At 57.1% G+C, this 15,030-nt stretch overlaps 5 protein-coding genes across 5 annotated transcripts in view; 1 reads left to right on the plus strand and 4 right to left on the minus strand.

Annotated features, from left to right (window-relative positions):
- CHGG_02799 (uncharacterized protein) overlaps window positions 1-1,194 on the minus strand; it is a gene marked incomplete at both ends in the record, with an annotated part of 1,528 nt that extends 334 nt beyond the window's left edge. Inside the window, 2 exons of the mRNA XM_001229314.1 lie at window positions 1-995; window positions 1,060-1,194. The exon at window positions 1-995 is cut by the window's left edge and continues 334 nt beyond it. Of these exons, the coding sequence (XP_001229315.1) occupies window positions 1-995; window positions 1,060-1,194 (1,130 nt within the window). The remainder of the gene's footprint in view (window positions 996-1,059) is intronic.
- A 2,768-nt stretch (window positions 1,195-3,962) lies between these two features.
- Window positions 3,963-5,144, minus strand: CHGG_02800 (uncharacterized protein; the record flags this gene model as incomplete). The annotated part of the gene is made up of 4 exons (XM_001229315.1): window positions 3,963-4,374; window positions 4,435-4,493; window positions 4,677-4,889; window positions 4,956-5,144. The coding sequence occupies 4 exons, from the start codon at window positions 5,142-5,144 to the stop codon at window positions 3,963-3,965; spliced, it is 873 nt and encodes a 290-aa protein (XP_001229316.1).
- A 939-nt stretch (window positions 5,145-6,083) lies between these two features.
- Window positions 6,084-7,541, minus strand: CHGG_02801 (uncharacterized protein; the record flags this gene model as incomplete). Its single annotated transcript, XM_001229316.1, has 4 exons — window positions 6,084-6,142; window positions 6,209-6,993; window positions 7,083-7,383; window positions 7,433-7,541. 4 exons carry the CDS (start codon window positions 7,539-7,541, stop codon window positions 6,084-6,086), a joined length of 1,254 nt encoding a protein of 417 aa, XP_001229317.1.
- Window positions 7,542-8,504: 963 nt separating this feature from the next.
- CHGG_02802 (uncharacterized protein) lies at window positions 8,505-12,639 on the minus strand (the record flags this gene model as incomplete). Its single annotated transcript, XM_001229317.1, has 3 exons — window positions 8,505-12,251; window positions 12,312-12,469; window positions 12,522-12,639. 3 exons carry the CDS (start codon window positions 12,637-12,639, stop codon window positions 8,505-8,507), a joined length of 4,023 nt encoding a protein of 1,340 aa, XP_001229318.1.
- Window positions 12,640-13,195: 556 nt separating this feature from the next.
- Window positions 13,196-13,537, plus strand: CHGG_02803 (uncharacterized protein; the record flags this gene model as incomplete). The annotated part of the gene is made up of 2 exons (XM_001229318.1): window positions 13,196-13,281; window positions 13,363-13,537. The coding sequence occupies 2 exons, from the start codon at window positions 13,196-13,198 to the stop codon at window positions 13,535-13,537; spliced, it is 261 nt and encodes an 86-aa protein (XP_001229319.1).
- Between the last annotated feature and the right edge of the window lie 1,493 nt (window positions 13,538-15,030).

Genomic DNA, 15,030 nt, shown 5'->3' on the forward strand with positions numbered 1-15,030 from the left:
GTATGGATTTTGCGAGCGAGGAGAGAGTTGCGCTGGAGCTCAGGTCGAGTTTGATGGGCGAGGAGGGTGCTCTTAATTTCGCGCACCTGGAGCAGCTCCTCGTCGATGTCTCCGTCCTTTCGGTTGTTGTTTTCCTTGGCGATCTCGGCGCGGATGGCGTCGACGTCGAACAGTACGCCGTGGTTGTTCCCCTCCTTGTCCTCCGTTTTACTACCAGCGCCGGCCTTTGATTCCTCGTACAGTTCCCACTCTTGTTTTTGTGGCGCCTTTTTCCGCTTGAAGAAGCCGAACGCGCCACCCTTGGTCCCCTTCCCTTCATTCTCTAGCTCTCGGCGTGCCTCTTCGATCTCGCTGATCAACTCGCGCTGCCGCTCCTCGTAGTTATCCGGGTCGGGGTCTTCCATTTCTGTGAACTCATCACTTTCGACTAGCCAGCCGCACTCCCGCATGAGACGTGGCATGGCCGTTCGGTAATTCATGTGCCCGACGACAAACTCGGAGACATCCATGTTCTCGATTCCGGGAACATCTTCAATGGGAGCCAAGCCAGCGACGCGTCTTATACCGCCGTTGGTCAAACGGAACAGGTACCCGAGGATCCAGTCGCTGCGGTTGTAGCCGTTGACGAACCGCCCAGACACCACAGCGCGGGCGCGCAGGTACTCGTCCCTCTTGACAACGACAGGGCTGCCGAAAAGATAAACGTTCTGGACAAGACCAAAAGCGCCCTTTTTAGCTAGTTCCTGGAGGCAGGAGAAGATGACCCGGCTGCCGAGCGAGTACCCAACAAGGGTGACTGGTCGAGTGCCCAGGTTGCGGTCGATGAGCGAGTCTGCCAAAATCAAACCGGCCATGGTGGCACGGTCGAGGGAGACGGCCCAGGGGTTGTCAATTAGATAGGAGAGTTTGGTGAGTACGACGGGCACCTGAAGTGCCGCCATCAAGGTGATGAGAATAGTGTTCCCCAGGACCTGTTGAAGGCCTTGCGTGAGAGCCTAATGACGGTTAGACAATGGTCAGCTGCTATGGTTGTTTCTCGACTACAAATTAGGGGCTCACCTCAGTCGCAAGAATGTTGATGGTGTCTCCCATACTAGTAAGCATTTCGGGCTCCCAGAGCACCGAGTAGATGTCACCCATGACTGGGTCGACTGTGCTGAAAGGCAGGCGAACGTCGTCGACCTTGCCTGTCATCCATCCCGATACGGTAACAATTAGGTTCACACGTTTGTTGTTGTGCAGTGGCCGGTACTCGAAGGTTTTGACGGAACCTGTCCGCCTGTTGGCGGCTCGGACGCCGATGATGCCACCTGACGCTGCCGCGCTCGAGGTGATGATAGCGGCGCCTCCAGCACCCGCAAGGAAACCACCGGTGCCACCGACGCCTATTGTTGTAAAACCGGCCGCTAGGCCGAGGCCAATTACGGGAGCGAGCAAGCCGGCAGAGAGACCGATCACCAATCCGCCACCCACTGTGGCGAGCCCCATCATGAGGTAGCGTCTCTTGAGAGCCAGCTTCCGACGGTTTTCCATATGTTCGTCCTCGTTCCAATTCTCCGTCTCGGCGTTTGCCTGCATCTCTAATGCGTCCGTAACTTTCTTTTCAAACCGGCAGATGTCAAGCCAAGTTATCTCTAGATCATTGGCGACTTTCTCCAGCAACAACCTCGACCTTGCATCATAGATGGAATCCGCGATGAGCACCAGAAACAGATCACACAAAACGGTCCAGCGGATGTCTATATCGATCTTCTGCGTGGTGGGTAATTGCGACGGCGTCCTCACTGGGGCCGTGAGCTCCACGTCGTCGTCTGCCGAGTAGGGCGGTGGCGGTTCGGCAGCTTGCTCCGGGGCTGGACTCATGACAGAAGAAGGCCGAGACGGCCTTGGACTGGAAACGGACGACCTTGCGTCCTTCTCGGCAGCCATAGGGTTTCGCACACGGGCGTTCGCCATCAAGACGGGAGTGAGATCCTGGGGCATCACGCCATGCGAACTCAGCTGCTCAATCATGACCTGCTCGGCGGCGCTGATGTCCATGTGGGAATAGAGCCTGATCATCATCTTCTGGCTCCACATTTTCATGTTCTCGGCCGCTACCGTCACTTGCTTCTTGGATTTGGCCGATTGGACGAGCGCTTCGGCGTCCTTTAGCATGGACGACAGTTCTAGTCTCGTCAGGCCCACGTAGGCGACCCTCTGCCCCTCAGTCAGGAGCTCCTTGGTCGCCTGTAGCTGGCTCACGGCGTCACGCTGCGTGTCGTCGTCGTCCATCACGCCCGTACTTGTACCGCCGCCTGCATCCTTGAATAGATATTGGGTGTGCTCGTCCATGCTAGTCGCAGACTCGGCATCGTCGTCCAGCAGCACCTTTGTGTACCCCTTCCCAGCGCCTCCAAGTCCGGAATAGCCATATGTTTCATCTTCATCCTCAACATACTCCTTTGCGATCAACTTGTTGTCATCATCGTAAATGTCGTATGGGGCATATGCGGGCATGGTCTGCCACTCATCGGCCTCGTCTTCTTTCTTTTCGGGCTCGTTCGAGGTGAGCTGCTGGTGCGAAAACTCGGACACGCCGCCCGCTGCGCTCATCCTTTTGCTCGCATCCTGCTTTTGGTCGGCCGTTACTGGCTCTGATTTCTTGGCTTCAGAAACGGCCTGGTCTTCGAGTTTCCCAGGCTTGGCGTCGACCTCGGGGGCCGCCGCGGGTTGCGGTTGTGGGTTGGCATCGCCCGGTGTGGTATTCACAGGTTGCCCTTGACCCTGCGGTGGTGATGGGCTGGTTTTCTCTGTGACGGTACGCTCTCCCGGGGGCATAGCCGCAGATACCCGAGATGCACCCGCAGTCTCATTGTCGTTGCGGGAGGCGGCATCTTTTGGGTTTTTGTCACTGCCCGCCTCCGCTTCTTTCCTTGTATCTCCCAATTCCCTACTACTGGGCGCTCCTCCGGCGGGCTTCGCGACTTGCTTCCCATCGTTTCCGGTGTCGGCCTTTGTTGTCGGGCGAGGCCCCTCAGTGGTGCCCGACGTCTCCTCCCTGTTGGTGGGCGGCGTGTACTTCCGTATCGGGAGACCGAAGTCGTCGTACTCGACGGTCATGTTGACAGCGGGTTTGGGCTCTGGCTTCGGGCTCATGGCGGGCGCCGGGGCGCGCGGGACATGTTTAGTCGCAATCGAAGTATTCGTAGTGGGGGGTTGGTCACTGCCGGCCGAGGCCCCGTCAACGCCCGGCATAGCTAATTCGTTCTTTTTTACTCGAGATGGATGCCGAGCGTTGTGGCAGAGAGCTGATCGGGAAAGACGCGGGGCCGGGCGGCAGAACGATCAGTGCTTGCCAAAGCAAAGCGGTGGTTTTGTTTCAAAGAGTGGACGTGAGCGAGCGGGTGATTCCCCCTGGCTTGGAGTCTCTCCCTGGTTTTAGTGGCCCCTCGCAGCTTATCAAACACGCGGCCACGCCAGCAAGACAGGGGTCTCTTAAGGCACAATCCTGCTGTTTCTCCTGCTGACTGAAGGGAATATCAGCATCTTCGAAATACGTGATATGCTCATCACCGGAATGAAGTGCAATAACCCGTTCGGCTTGCGTTACATATCTCATCTTAAAAAAGATACACTTTCGTAACCGATTGTTACTGTCGCCGTTGGGGAATTCCAGGGGGGTGCTGCTTGGCATGCCCGATATGGAACACAATTGCGACCCACAGTGGCCGGAGGTGGGGGTCGGTGCCCAGCTTCCAACGGCATCAGCTCCGGGTCCACAGGTGTGAGCATGAAAGAGGCGGCACTAAAGACAATGAAGACAAGGTTTTCTAAGAATTTGGGTGTAAACAGCCTCCTGCCATAGAAATCATAAAGCTAGTTTTATTACAAATGAATCCTTTTGGTCCGGTGCACTGCAGGAGTTAAAACATGGCCTATGTCGCCCATAGCGCCGGGATATCTCGATTTCCATCGCAAGCTCACGCTTCCGCAGCCTCAACCGAGGCTGGCGCCGCCTGTACCGCTTGTTCAGTATCACCGCCCTCGCCACCACCCCCACCACTACCCTGAGCACTGCTGGCTTTCTTGCGTCTCTTCCTCTTGGCTTTCGTCTCTGTCGGGGCCTCTTCTGCGGGCATCGCCGGTTTCCTGGGCTTTTGGTCTGCCTCTGACGCCTTCTTCGCCTTCTTGACCGCTAGTGGGTTAGGTTCTTTGCGGCCGTACTGCTTCTTCTTCTTCTTTTGCTTTTCCTCCCCACCGATTTCCCTGGGGCGGGCGGCACCTTCGGCACGACCACCCTCACCCTCGTCTTCACTGCCGGATTGCTCTTCACCAGATTCGTCTTCACCCCTCTTTCTCTTCCGGGGCTGCCTCACGATGCCCTCCAAAAACCTGTGCCGCTTGTTAGTTGTGTTCCCGCCTGAAAATAGTTAGTTGCAAGGGAGGACGTACTTGACACGTTCTTCCCGTTCCCTGACCCGTGCCGACGATGAAGACATGGGCTCCAGGATCTGGCGGACTCGTTAGTCACAGCTACCAAATGCATGCAAACAGCTCCAAACTTGCCATGACACTCCTCCGCACATACATGAGCGGCGTGGGCACCACCGACCGTAACCTATCCCGCTACAACCCCCAATGTCAGCCACGGATCAACAACAAAAGAAAATCCAGGAAAGATAAACAAAACATACCAGCAACTCATCCTGCGTCACCACCACATATCGAAACTTGTTCTCCCCCTTCCCCTTCGGATCCACAACCGAGAGCATACACTCCCGCTCCGGCAGCGCGTCCTGGTCCACTAGATGGCCGCACCGCCGTCTCTCAAACGTCTTTGCCCGCTCAATAGCAGCAGCGACATTCTGATCCCGATTCGGCCCCACATTCTTTGCATACAGCGCCCTCTGTCACAGCATATCAGCACCCTATCATAACCAAACAAACCCCACAAGGCGTTCAAAAAAACGTACAATACAGCACTGCGTAATCATGGGCTTCACCCCCTTCGTCGACAGCGTCTTCTCAAACAGGCTGACCAAGTCGAGCTTGGTGGTGTCGAGGACGACGTCGCTGGTCATGAGCAGCTGGTAGGGCTGGCGGAAGCCGAGCTGCTCAAAGGAGCGCATGAGCTTCTTGTACTGCTTGGTGCGCTTGCCCATTTTGAAGGCAGGCGGGGGCCGTTAAGGCCGGGTTGAGCTGGTTGGGGGGTTTGGGGAGAGGTGAATGAGTTTTGGTTGCGCTTTAGATTCCGGGGTTTTGTGGTGGGATAATGGTGGAGTTTTTGTCGGCGGAAATGAATGGGTGTTTTGGGTGGTGATGAGAAGATCGGTGACCTCTCACGGTGTTGTTGAGAAGCCGAAAAAATTCCAGAAGGCATGCCCCACCAATGCTGCAGCTCCCGCAGGCCAAGCTTTCGTCCAGCCGCTCGCCCCACCACCCTAACGGGCTGTCGACCCGTTCCCCCTATGGACAAAATAAACCGAACTCCAAGTGTCCATGCTTGTAGATGCCGGCGAAAGCCCAAAGTCTAGAGGTAGTTTTTATTTTGCTGGCATTCTTTTCTTTAATTTCTTCTCGGTTTACTTTACCCTTTTTTCCTTATCTCTTTCTATCTTCTTAGCTTTCTTTCCTATTTCTTTTGCGGGTTTTTGCCTCCTTGGCTCTCCTTTCAAGTTCGGCTTTTTTGGCCAGAGGGTGCCGTTTTCAATGCAGGCATTCCATTGCAACGCGGTTAAAGTTACGTGATCGTTAGCTTCGAGATCAGAAGATCAGAAGAGCATGCCATTGAACAAAAGTATAAACTCCTAAGTTCTAGTAATCAGTCCCTCGGAACTATTGCAAGCAAGCACCTGGCTCCCATTTCCAAGATATGATTGATTGTTCAGGTACCATAGGTAGCCAACATCATGCAGTGTAGCAAAACCAAATTAAGAAACGGCAGTATCTGTGAATATCCCTGATTATCCCCAAGCCAAGTAGGGAACCGTTTAGTTAGTCCCATTCTACCCTCCACCCCAACGCCCAGCACAACGATACTTACCATATTACTTAGGTGACCGGCCATTAACACCTCCCCACCATCCTCTCCTTGTGTTCGTTTACCCCGAGCCATTCCTCTTACAAATCGCAGCCACGACGCTAATATCGTCCAGTTTGCCTGCGTCAGTTAGCCCGAGTCCCCAAAACCAACAATGATCAAAACCAAAGGACCACTGTTACTCACCGCCGCCACTAGCCAGCCCCTCCTCAATGGCATGTTCCATAAAGGGGCTCTCAGCAAACGGATCCACCGCAATGACCCTTGCCGCCTCCTTCAACTCCTCAGCCACGAAACCCATACCACTATCATCACCATCACCAGGCAACCCCACCCCCGGCGTCGCAACAGCCCCATCCCCACCAGCACCAGCAGCGGACGGCGCGCTGTGCCCCCCACCAGCCCTCCACCTCTCCAGCGCATCACACACCGTCGCCACAATCTCATGCGCCCATAGGTTATCAATGACCCCATCCGACATGGCGAGGACGACGTCGCCCTCGCGCAGGGCGACCTCATCGACGACGGCGCTCCCGCGCGGCGTGTCCGGGCTGTTGGTGCCCAGCTGCCGCGGGCAGTCAAACCAGTGCCACTGTTCTGTGGATTTGTACACCGTTTGTCGTGTGGAGGGGCGGATGACCATTACTTGGGAGTCCCCGAGGTTCGTGACGTGGAGGATGGGTTCGAACGCGTCGGCGTCGGTGTCGATGTTGCGCTGTTCGTTTGGGTCTGGGTCGTTGGCGGGGTTGTTGTTGGGGGTTGGGAATTTGGTGACGCGGCGGTAGTGCAGCTGCGCGCCGGCTACTGTCGTCGTGCCCTGCCAGTCGTTGGGCGGGCCCGTCGCCTCAATGGTCTGCTCGTATGCGCGCTGCAGGTCGCCGACCGGGTCGGGCCGGTAAGAGGCACCCTGGCGGGCGGCGTCTTCGAACACGGCGGTTGCCCAGAAGTGGAGGATTAGCCGCGCCCATAGCCTGTGAATTGGTTGCCGGTCAGCACGGTGCGTCCCGTAACACCCTACCGACCCAGCAGGTGAGTGATATGCACGAGGGGGTTTAGTTACCCAGCATGGCCCCTCGGTCGCGCACTCCACGCGCCCACGCCGTCATTAGCGCAGATGAAGTAGTCGCTCGCGAACACGGCGTCATCGCCGTTGGTATACCCCTGTATCAGGTGGCCATCGACATACGCCCTGCGTCGGTCCCTGCTCCGGTCGTGTGTGCTGAGCGGGTCGCTGAACGAACCCGACGGCGGGGAGAGATACGGCGGGGGAAACGGGCGCGGGGTGCGCTTCGCAAAGAGGGCGATGCCGGTGTCGAAGCGGAAGGGGAGGTTCGAGAAGACGGACGGGTCGAGTTTGCCCTCTTCATCCAGGGGTGGGTACGTGACCGGTGATGGGTCTGTGGGCGGGACTAGTGATGACGACTCCGTGGGTGGGATTGATGATGACAGGTCTTGTGACAACGGCGTTGTCAGGGATATCTGGCGTTTCTGCGGCGGCAGCACCTCGTCTTTCGGCCATCGTGGGCGGCTGCACCATGACGCCGTCGATCGAGGGGACGAGACATGGGGCGAGACGGCGATCGTTCGCCGCAATCGTGCATGTGAAGCTTGGGTTGGCAATCGGACAGCTAATCTTCTCATTCCAGCGGCGCGCGCGCGACCTGATGGGCCGTAGCGCTGGCGGACAGCATTCGAAAAAGGGTTGTCGGAAGTGCTTTGTGAGTTTGTTGAATGTATTGGGCAGATAGAGGGGGAGCTTGGCTGGGTAGGCAGTGGATTGGGTGCTTGGTGTCTTATCGTCCGACCCCGGGGCCCGGAGAGTCCGCTGCCAATGGGGTGGGTTCGGGTTCGTTGGCCTGTGATGTGGATTCATTCTTGTGACGAATGACTCGAGCTTCGCCACCTCATTAAGCTCAAGCTTTGAATGAGATACTGTGTAGAAAACCGAAGAGAGCTCAGGTTGGGAAAATAGACTTATAACATCACCAGAACCCCCGCCACGCTGAATTTGCTATGCTATGCTAGATCCTCGGCCAACTATGCAACCAATCTAAAACACAAAACAACAAAAGCGCAGCTTGTAGGTAGTTACAATATAAAACAAGATTCAGAAAACCCCGTGCCGACAGTCTGATATCGCCGGCTCATCTACCGAGCACATCTAAGATCAAACAAAACACAATTCAAAGATATCCGGGACATATCCAGCCCCGCAAAGCTTCCAACGTAACCTCAAGGAAATGCCGCTCGAGCAGTGGTCTAAGTCAAAGCCTCAACTCCATCACCATCTATCCAGACCTGCCCCAAGACAGGAAGAAAAGCCAGCCCCCCCTATTCCGCATCAACATCACCACCGCGTACGCTCGTCCCTTATATTCGATCCCATTTTAGCATCCAGCTCCTGCTTCATAGTTTCCCACCCATCCATATTCTCAGAGACAAATTCGAACTTCTCTTTTAGATCCTTGACCTTGGCCCCCTTCTAAAAGGCCTGGCCATGGTACTGCATTCGGCCTGGCGTCCCCGGGGTTCCTGGTCGGGGACCCCCAGGCGTTCCGGGGGGCGCATATTGATTTTGCGGCGGCAGTTGGTACGCCGGTGACTGTGGACGCCCTCCTTGCATGCCGAAGCCCATGTTAGGCGACGGCATCATGGGCCCCTGGGGACCCTGTCGAGGCGGCATGTTGCCCCCATGCCACCCGCCCTGTCCCGGAGAACCACCGCCGTATGACGCCCCGTGAGGCCCCATCGGAGGCCGCTGTTGTGGTGGCCCCTGCCCGTAGCGCCCCGGGGGGCTCATCATGTTAGGGCCGGGGCTCATGTTGCGGGTGTTCATGCCGGCCATGTTAGGGCCATATGGCGACGGAGCGCCGCCATCCATCATCATGTTTCTGGTCCCCGGCGTTTGCGGGCGAGGCTGCATACCACCGCCCATCATCATGCTGCCGGGGGTTTGAGGGCGGGGTTGACCCTGAGGGCCGTAAGGTGACATGGGGCCGCCCATCATGCTGCCCGGGGTCTGGGGCCGGGGCTGGCCCTGCGGGCCGTAGGAGGGGGACATAGGACCCCCCATCATCATGTTCATATTGCCAGGTGTTTGTGGGCGGGCTAGGCCCTGCTGGGCGGCAAACTGCGCCTGTTGTTGAGCGTACGCAGCCTGTGCCGCTCGCTGGGCATGGCTCTGCTCCCGGTGTCTTTGGTCGATGGCTTGCGCAACTGCGTGCCCACCGAACCCCTGCTTCATTTGCGCTCTCTCGCGTTCTCTGGCGTCGATCGCCCCAACGAGACCGGCTTGCGTTTGCGACGGTCCCTTACTACCGGCAAAGGCGATTAAGGGACTGCCTGTGACCCGTGCAACATGCTCTTGCTCTCGCGCCGAGAGAGACGAAGACAGCTCGCCCGCTGACAGGGCAGCTGCGGTCCCTTGACTGTTAGGGCGTCCGGAGGCGAGAAGGTCGGCAGAGCTGTTACGCGAGTGCAGGAGACCCCCTCGACTGCCAGATCGCTTGTGCGACTCGCCCCCGGACATGGCCGCCGCCGCACCACGGCTGGCCGGTCGCCCGCTGGACAGCAATTCCATCGAACTATGCCGCGAGTGCGATTGGCTAAGTGGGCGCCCAGAAGAGAGCAAGTCGGCCGAGCTGTGTCGAGAATGTGAAGCTTTGTAGTCAGTCAGGGTATTCGTTGACGGGACGCGTTGGTGTGCGTATTGGGGAACAGGCGACGTTCGTGGTTGAAGAGACTGTTGGAGTGATGCGAGGTTGTCTGACGACGTTCCGGCAGAAGGACCCGGCCAGACAACACTCCGGCGAACATTCTCTTCGGATTGTGGGTTGGTGGAGGCAAATGGGCCTACGAGACCAGGCGACTTTCGATCGGATGTAGAAGGAGAGGGACGGGTCTCCTTAGGAGATGGCTTGTCGCGTGGGAGAATGGGCGCGCTGTAGTTGAGTGTTCGCCCAAAATTGATCTCGGGAATGTCATATTCCTGATCCGCGGCGGCCTTTCCCGAGCCATCGCCTCCATCACCAACGACCTTCAGCACACCAGCACGGGGCCGATCAATGGACTCTTGGGTATCGATAGAGCGGCGGGTGCTTGCATAGTCCGGGCTGGCAGTGGAAGACGCGTCGTCTTGGCGGTCGCCTGCGGTCCTCTGGCCATTTTGGTGGTACCGGGTGTTGACCGGAACCGGGGGGGTGAAGTCGTTCATCGGCCTAAATTGGGCTCCGGACGCGGGAGGCGGGAACCTGGGGGACGGCTGGGAGGAGATAGGAGAGACCGCGTCGTGGCGGTCACGGGATAGACTGGTTGTCCTCACGGGAAGAGGCTTCCGGTTGATGGGCGGCGAACCCTCGGGGGGAGAGAATGGCTGGTGTTGGTTCGGACCGGGGGGCGGGGTGCGGCGACCGCCCGGGGGGCCAGGGCGGAAGGATGGGGAAGGATTACCAACAGGGTTTGATGGTGGGCCCCTGAGGGGTGAGTTTGAGCGTTTCCGGGCCGGATCCCGAAGCGGCGGTGGTGGCGCGGAAGCGTCGCGGAGTGGATAGGCAGTGGTGGGGGACGTTAGAACTTCACGAGATCCATTGACATTAGCATTCATCCCCATGGCGTTGGCGCTGGTTTGTGGCTGTACCGCTAGACCTCGTCGGTCGGTGATATTTGGTCCAGGACCAGCACTCTCGCTTCCGTAATGCAGTTCATTGCGGTCATCCGAAAAAGCCTCGGGGCCGAGGCCGGAAGCCCTGGCGAGCTGGGACAGGGTAGTGTTTGACAAACGGTTGGTCGCTCGGCGCATCTCTGGGGATGGGGTGGGCTTCTGCTGCGGGCGGGAACCTGCGCCATGGGCAAACGCCGGAGGCGCCTGGACTGGTTCGGGGGTCTGCATGGGCTTCATGCCCTCAAAATTACCGGCTGTTGGCCCTCTTATCGGGCTATCGTCCTCGGAACTCATCCTCTCGGGCGTGGAGGCCAAGTCGGTGGCAAAGGCTCGGACACGGTCAGGTCCGTTGCGTAGGACGGGCTGGCCCGTCGGAGAGCTGTCGGGGCTGAGGCTAGGAGGGACGTCGCCAAGTTGTGTATCGGAGATGTGGCGGGAGTGCCTAGAATGTCCGGCCATTGCTGACGGTGCCCGCTCCCGATTCGGATCAGGAGGAGCCGAGTCGTTGCGCATACCCGGACGCGTCACCGACATGGAGCGGGATGATCGGGCGGAGCCGCCATCGTCCGCAAAGCCTACTTTCGGTCGGGCTGCCGAGTTTTGGTTCCCGTAACTCAACCGCTTGCTGTGCCGGCTCGTGCTCCGGCTATCGCCCCCAGCTGCATCTTCCATAGCGGACATCCGCTGGCTCGTCAGGTCCTTGAGCCTCTTCCGCCACTCTCGTTCCGACCAGGTGGCACTCGATTCGGTGTGTATCAATCCGGTCACATCCAAAAGCTCGAGATAGCCATATCTTCGGTTCTTTGGCATGGCAAACATCAGTGAGCGTGTGTCAAGGGTGCTCGCCACCAACCGGCCCGGCCGGCCATACAAGGCAAAGGTGTCCCATATCGGAAACAGGAAGCGGAGGAGGACCTCGAAACCGGAGACGGCAGGGGGGGTCTCGGGCATAACGAAGACAAATCCCTCGGTGGCCGATACCGGTTCCGTGTGGATGGTTATGTTGCCCTCTACCTTCAAGAGTGTTGACGAGTCAATTAGCTCCTTCGCCTGTGGGTAGATGGCGTAGGCAGAGTAGGCATCTGTAATGGACGCGATCGGCCGCTGGTTCTTCTTCTTTTTGTCGGCTTCCTTCTTGGTGTCGAAAAACCGGACTTCACCCTTTAGCACAGGACCGTGAGACCTGTCATAGGGAGAGCGCTTCTTGTGTTCCTTTTGAGCCTTTTGATATTCCTTTTCACTCGGAGGTTCAATGACACAGTAACACCGTTTCCACGGAACACCTGCACCAAATCTCACACGCACCCATTCTTGGATCGGCTGCCTCGCCCGTTCCATGATGATGTTGATGTTGTTCAGAGTTTTCCCCTTGCCCGCGACCAAGGCGCCGGTGTAGGCTTCCTGGAGTGTGGAATGCTCATACATGGCGAGCCGTATCCCCGAGGTCCATTGGATTAGTGAATGGTGGGAGTTGAAGTGAAGCAGGTATCGGTTGCGACCGGCAGTGCTTATGCTCAGGATGTTTTGGAGCGGCTGTTCGTCATTGGTCTTTGTTGGAAGAGCTTCGATCTGTAAGCCTAGTCAGACACCCAGTGCACTAATCCGACTTGGAGAATAAAGCCACGCTACCATTTTGATGGATGCATCGGTTAGGTTGATGAACTTTGGCAGCACTTCCCCGTCCTCTCCCGCTGCATCAAGTTCAGCGGCATCCCAGAGCGACAACACCGTGCCCACTAATTGAGCAAAGCATTCGGTCCATGTCCGATCGGAGTTCGGGTTCCCTCCTATAACCAAATTAGTAACAGCGATGGTGATAGGTGCAGAATTATTGCCTACGGATGTCCTGGTCTTCTAGTTTCAAGAAGTAGCCCTCCTGGTACAATTTGTTCGAGTGGCTATTTAACAGTGTGAAGATGGGCTGCAACTCGGGGAGAGTTTGCTCGTTGACAGCCATGACGGGTGGTTGGTAGGTCTGGACCATAGACAAGGGTCGCGACCCTCTCCTTGACCTCCTGGTGGGACTTGATGATGTGGAATTATTTACTGAGGTCGGCGAGGCGGCATGCTCGGCGTCGTCGGATGGTGGTGTAGTTGCGGCTGATGAAGCCGACGGCGGGTCACTGGCGGGATCTCGCTGTGTGCTGGCCGGAGCGGAAACCGTGGAATCGGTGCGCACGTGTGGCTGTGATTGTTTTGAAAACGAACGATTGTGGAAGGAGCTGCTTTTGGGCGATGATGCAGGAGTCGGGGACTTTGAATCCCGATGAGGTGCCGAGAACTGGGCAATAAATGAGAGGACTTTATGACGCGGCGGTTGTCAGCAAATCGGCTAGGATTATTGCATGGTCCCAGCACGGGCGCACGCTTATCATTCACCGGAATATTTCTGCCTCGTGTTGATGATGCAGACACACACAGCCTCTGCAAACACGATGGGTTGATTGCCCCGGTAGCGGGACTCTGCGTGCCAGCGCCTGCTGACCTGCAATCCAGGTGTTGATGGGACGGAAATGCCACATACCTCGATTCCGACCCATGGTGGGGTTCCGGTGCTCCGTCCAGAAATTGGGCGACTTGGCAAGAAGCACGGTGCGTGGTGCTTGGTGCTGAGGGGTGATGCCGTCCTGCACAGTTACAGGTATGGACAGCTAGACAGCACTGGACATATACAAAACAGTTGGTCTGCCAGAGAAGTATGCGAAAAGGAAGAGGTTGAGGTGGAGGCAAAGGCACCGCAGGTTTCAGTTGGTCCAGACGTCAGAAGACTCGTCATCCAAGCTCTTTGGTCTGCGGCAAAGACCCGATTTTCAAGCCCGTCACTCTTGCGCCGCCAGCCGCTCCATCCGGACTAGGTCGTCTGAAGATGCGGGAGATTCGGGACAAAGACCGAAGCTAGGTTTTGGTCTGGCTCCGTCGATGTAAGGGGTTTTGTTCTCGAAAACGAGGGTCGTCGCTGAAGAACAGCAGATCGCAAAGGCCTACTTCGGTTGCAATTGCGTCAGTTAGCTCTCGGCAAAACCAGACTCGTCCAAGACGGCGGCGGTGTTTGCTGGGGAAGCGAGCGCAAGAGCCCGGGAGCCCACTTGATGGTGCGAATCGACGGTGAGTCTCGGCAGCATACCCTCGTCATGGAGCCTGCCGCCGGGTCCGGTAGGTATTTTGAACAAGCAAGCAAAGCACTCACGGACGCTTTAACAACGACAAAACGAGAGGAATGTGGAAGGCAAAAAAAGTGGCGGGGACGGAAAAGAAAGAAAAGAGAGAAAAGGAAACCGACTCTGACGCCTTGCCCTTCCGCTCGATCGTTTGGATAATATGCCTTTTCCGTTATCGTACCGAGCGGTTTGAGCTGCGTACTTCGTAGGTTCCAGGTTGTCTCGACTTCCGTTTCTGGTAGCCGGGCCTTCCGGGGTTGTGCTGGGACAGCGAGGTACGTACCGCTACAATCGGTTGAAGAAACCTGGAATGCCTGCCAATCGGCTGGAGTGTGCCAACGTCAGAGGGGAACCTGGAAAAGCAGGGCTGGTTGCAGAAGAGACAGAACGGACAGAACGGACAGAAAGATACGGAAAAAGGACAGGCGAGACGGGGCTGGCTGCAGGGCGCCTCTCGTATTTGAGTTATCTGGCAAAGGCTAGGCCAAGATGCTTTAGTTACTGTCCGAAATCCCGAGCTATTCGATTAGGTCTCGAGGTACATATTAGTTCCCGGGGATGGCGAGATGCACCTTGCTGCAGTGATTGCGCCGGCGACTCGCCCTCCTCGACTTGGCAAACCAAGGTACCTATGTCATTCCGAATCATTCGTCTATTTCTCCGATCCACCAAGATCTTCCAAGGGTCCAAGTAAATTTATCGATGGATCTTTGATGCGACTTGCGGGACCCCCGGATTATTCAGTTTCCTGAACCTCTTTGAAGACCTTGACGAAGAGATTGTCTCGATGGTCTTCCACATGTCGTTCCCAAAACAGCACATCAACTGAGATCAACTAACGCTCGTTAGTGCTCAGATCGGCCGGTGGCACATCTGCCACCGTGTCATGCTCACCCACCCTTCTCCAATACATCATGGCTGTTCGAACCTCTTGGCTGCACTCGCTGGGAGGCTGGTTGCAGCCCAAAGCAAGGATTCCTCTCTGGCCCTGGATGTATTCTATCACTACACATCCCTCCCACCACCGCACTCTTTTCTCAACTTGCTCGTCGTCATGCCGGCGAAGCTGGCTTTTTGATTGAGATCCACTGATGTCCGTCAGCGACGCTTGGCGTTGCGCGCAAGTCATGATTGGCCACCCGGCGCCCAGATGCTTGGATGACGGAAGACGTCTCGAACGCTAACCACCT

The sequence above is a fragment of the Chaetomium globosum genome, genomic scaffold (genome assembly GCF_000143365.1).
Source record: "Chaetomium globosum CBS 148.51 scaffold_2 genomic scaffold, whole genome shotgun sequence".
In the NCBI taxonomy this organism is placed as follows: Eukaryota; Fungi; Ascomycota; class Sordariomycetes; order Sordariales; family Chaetomiaceae; genus Chaetomium; species Chaetomium globosum.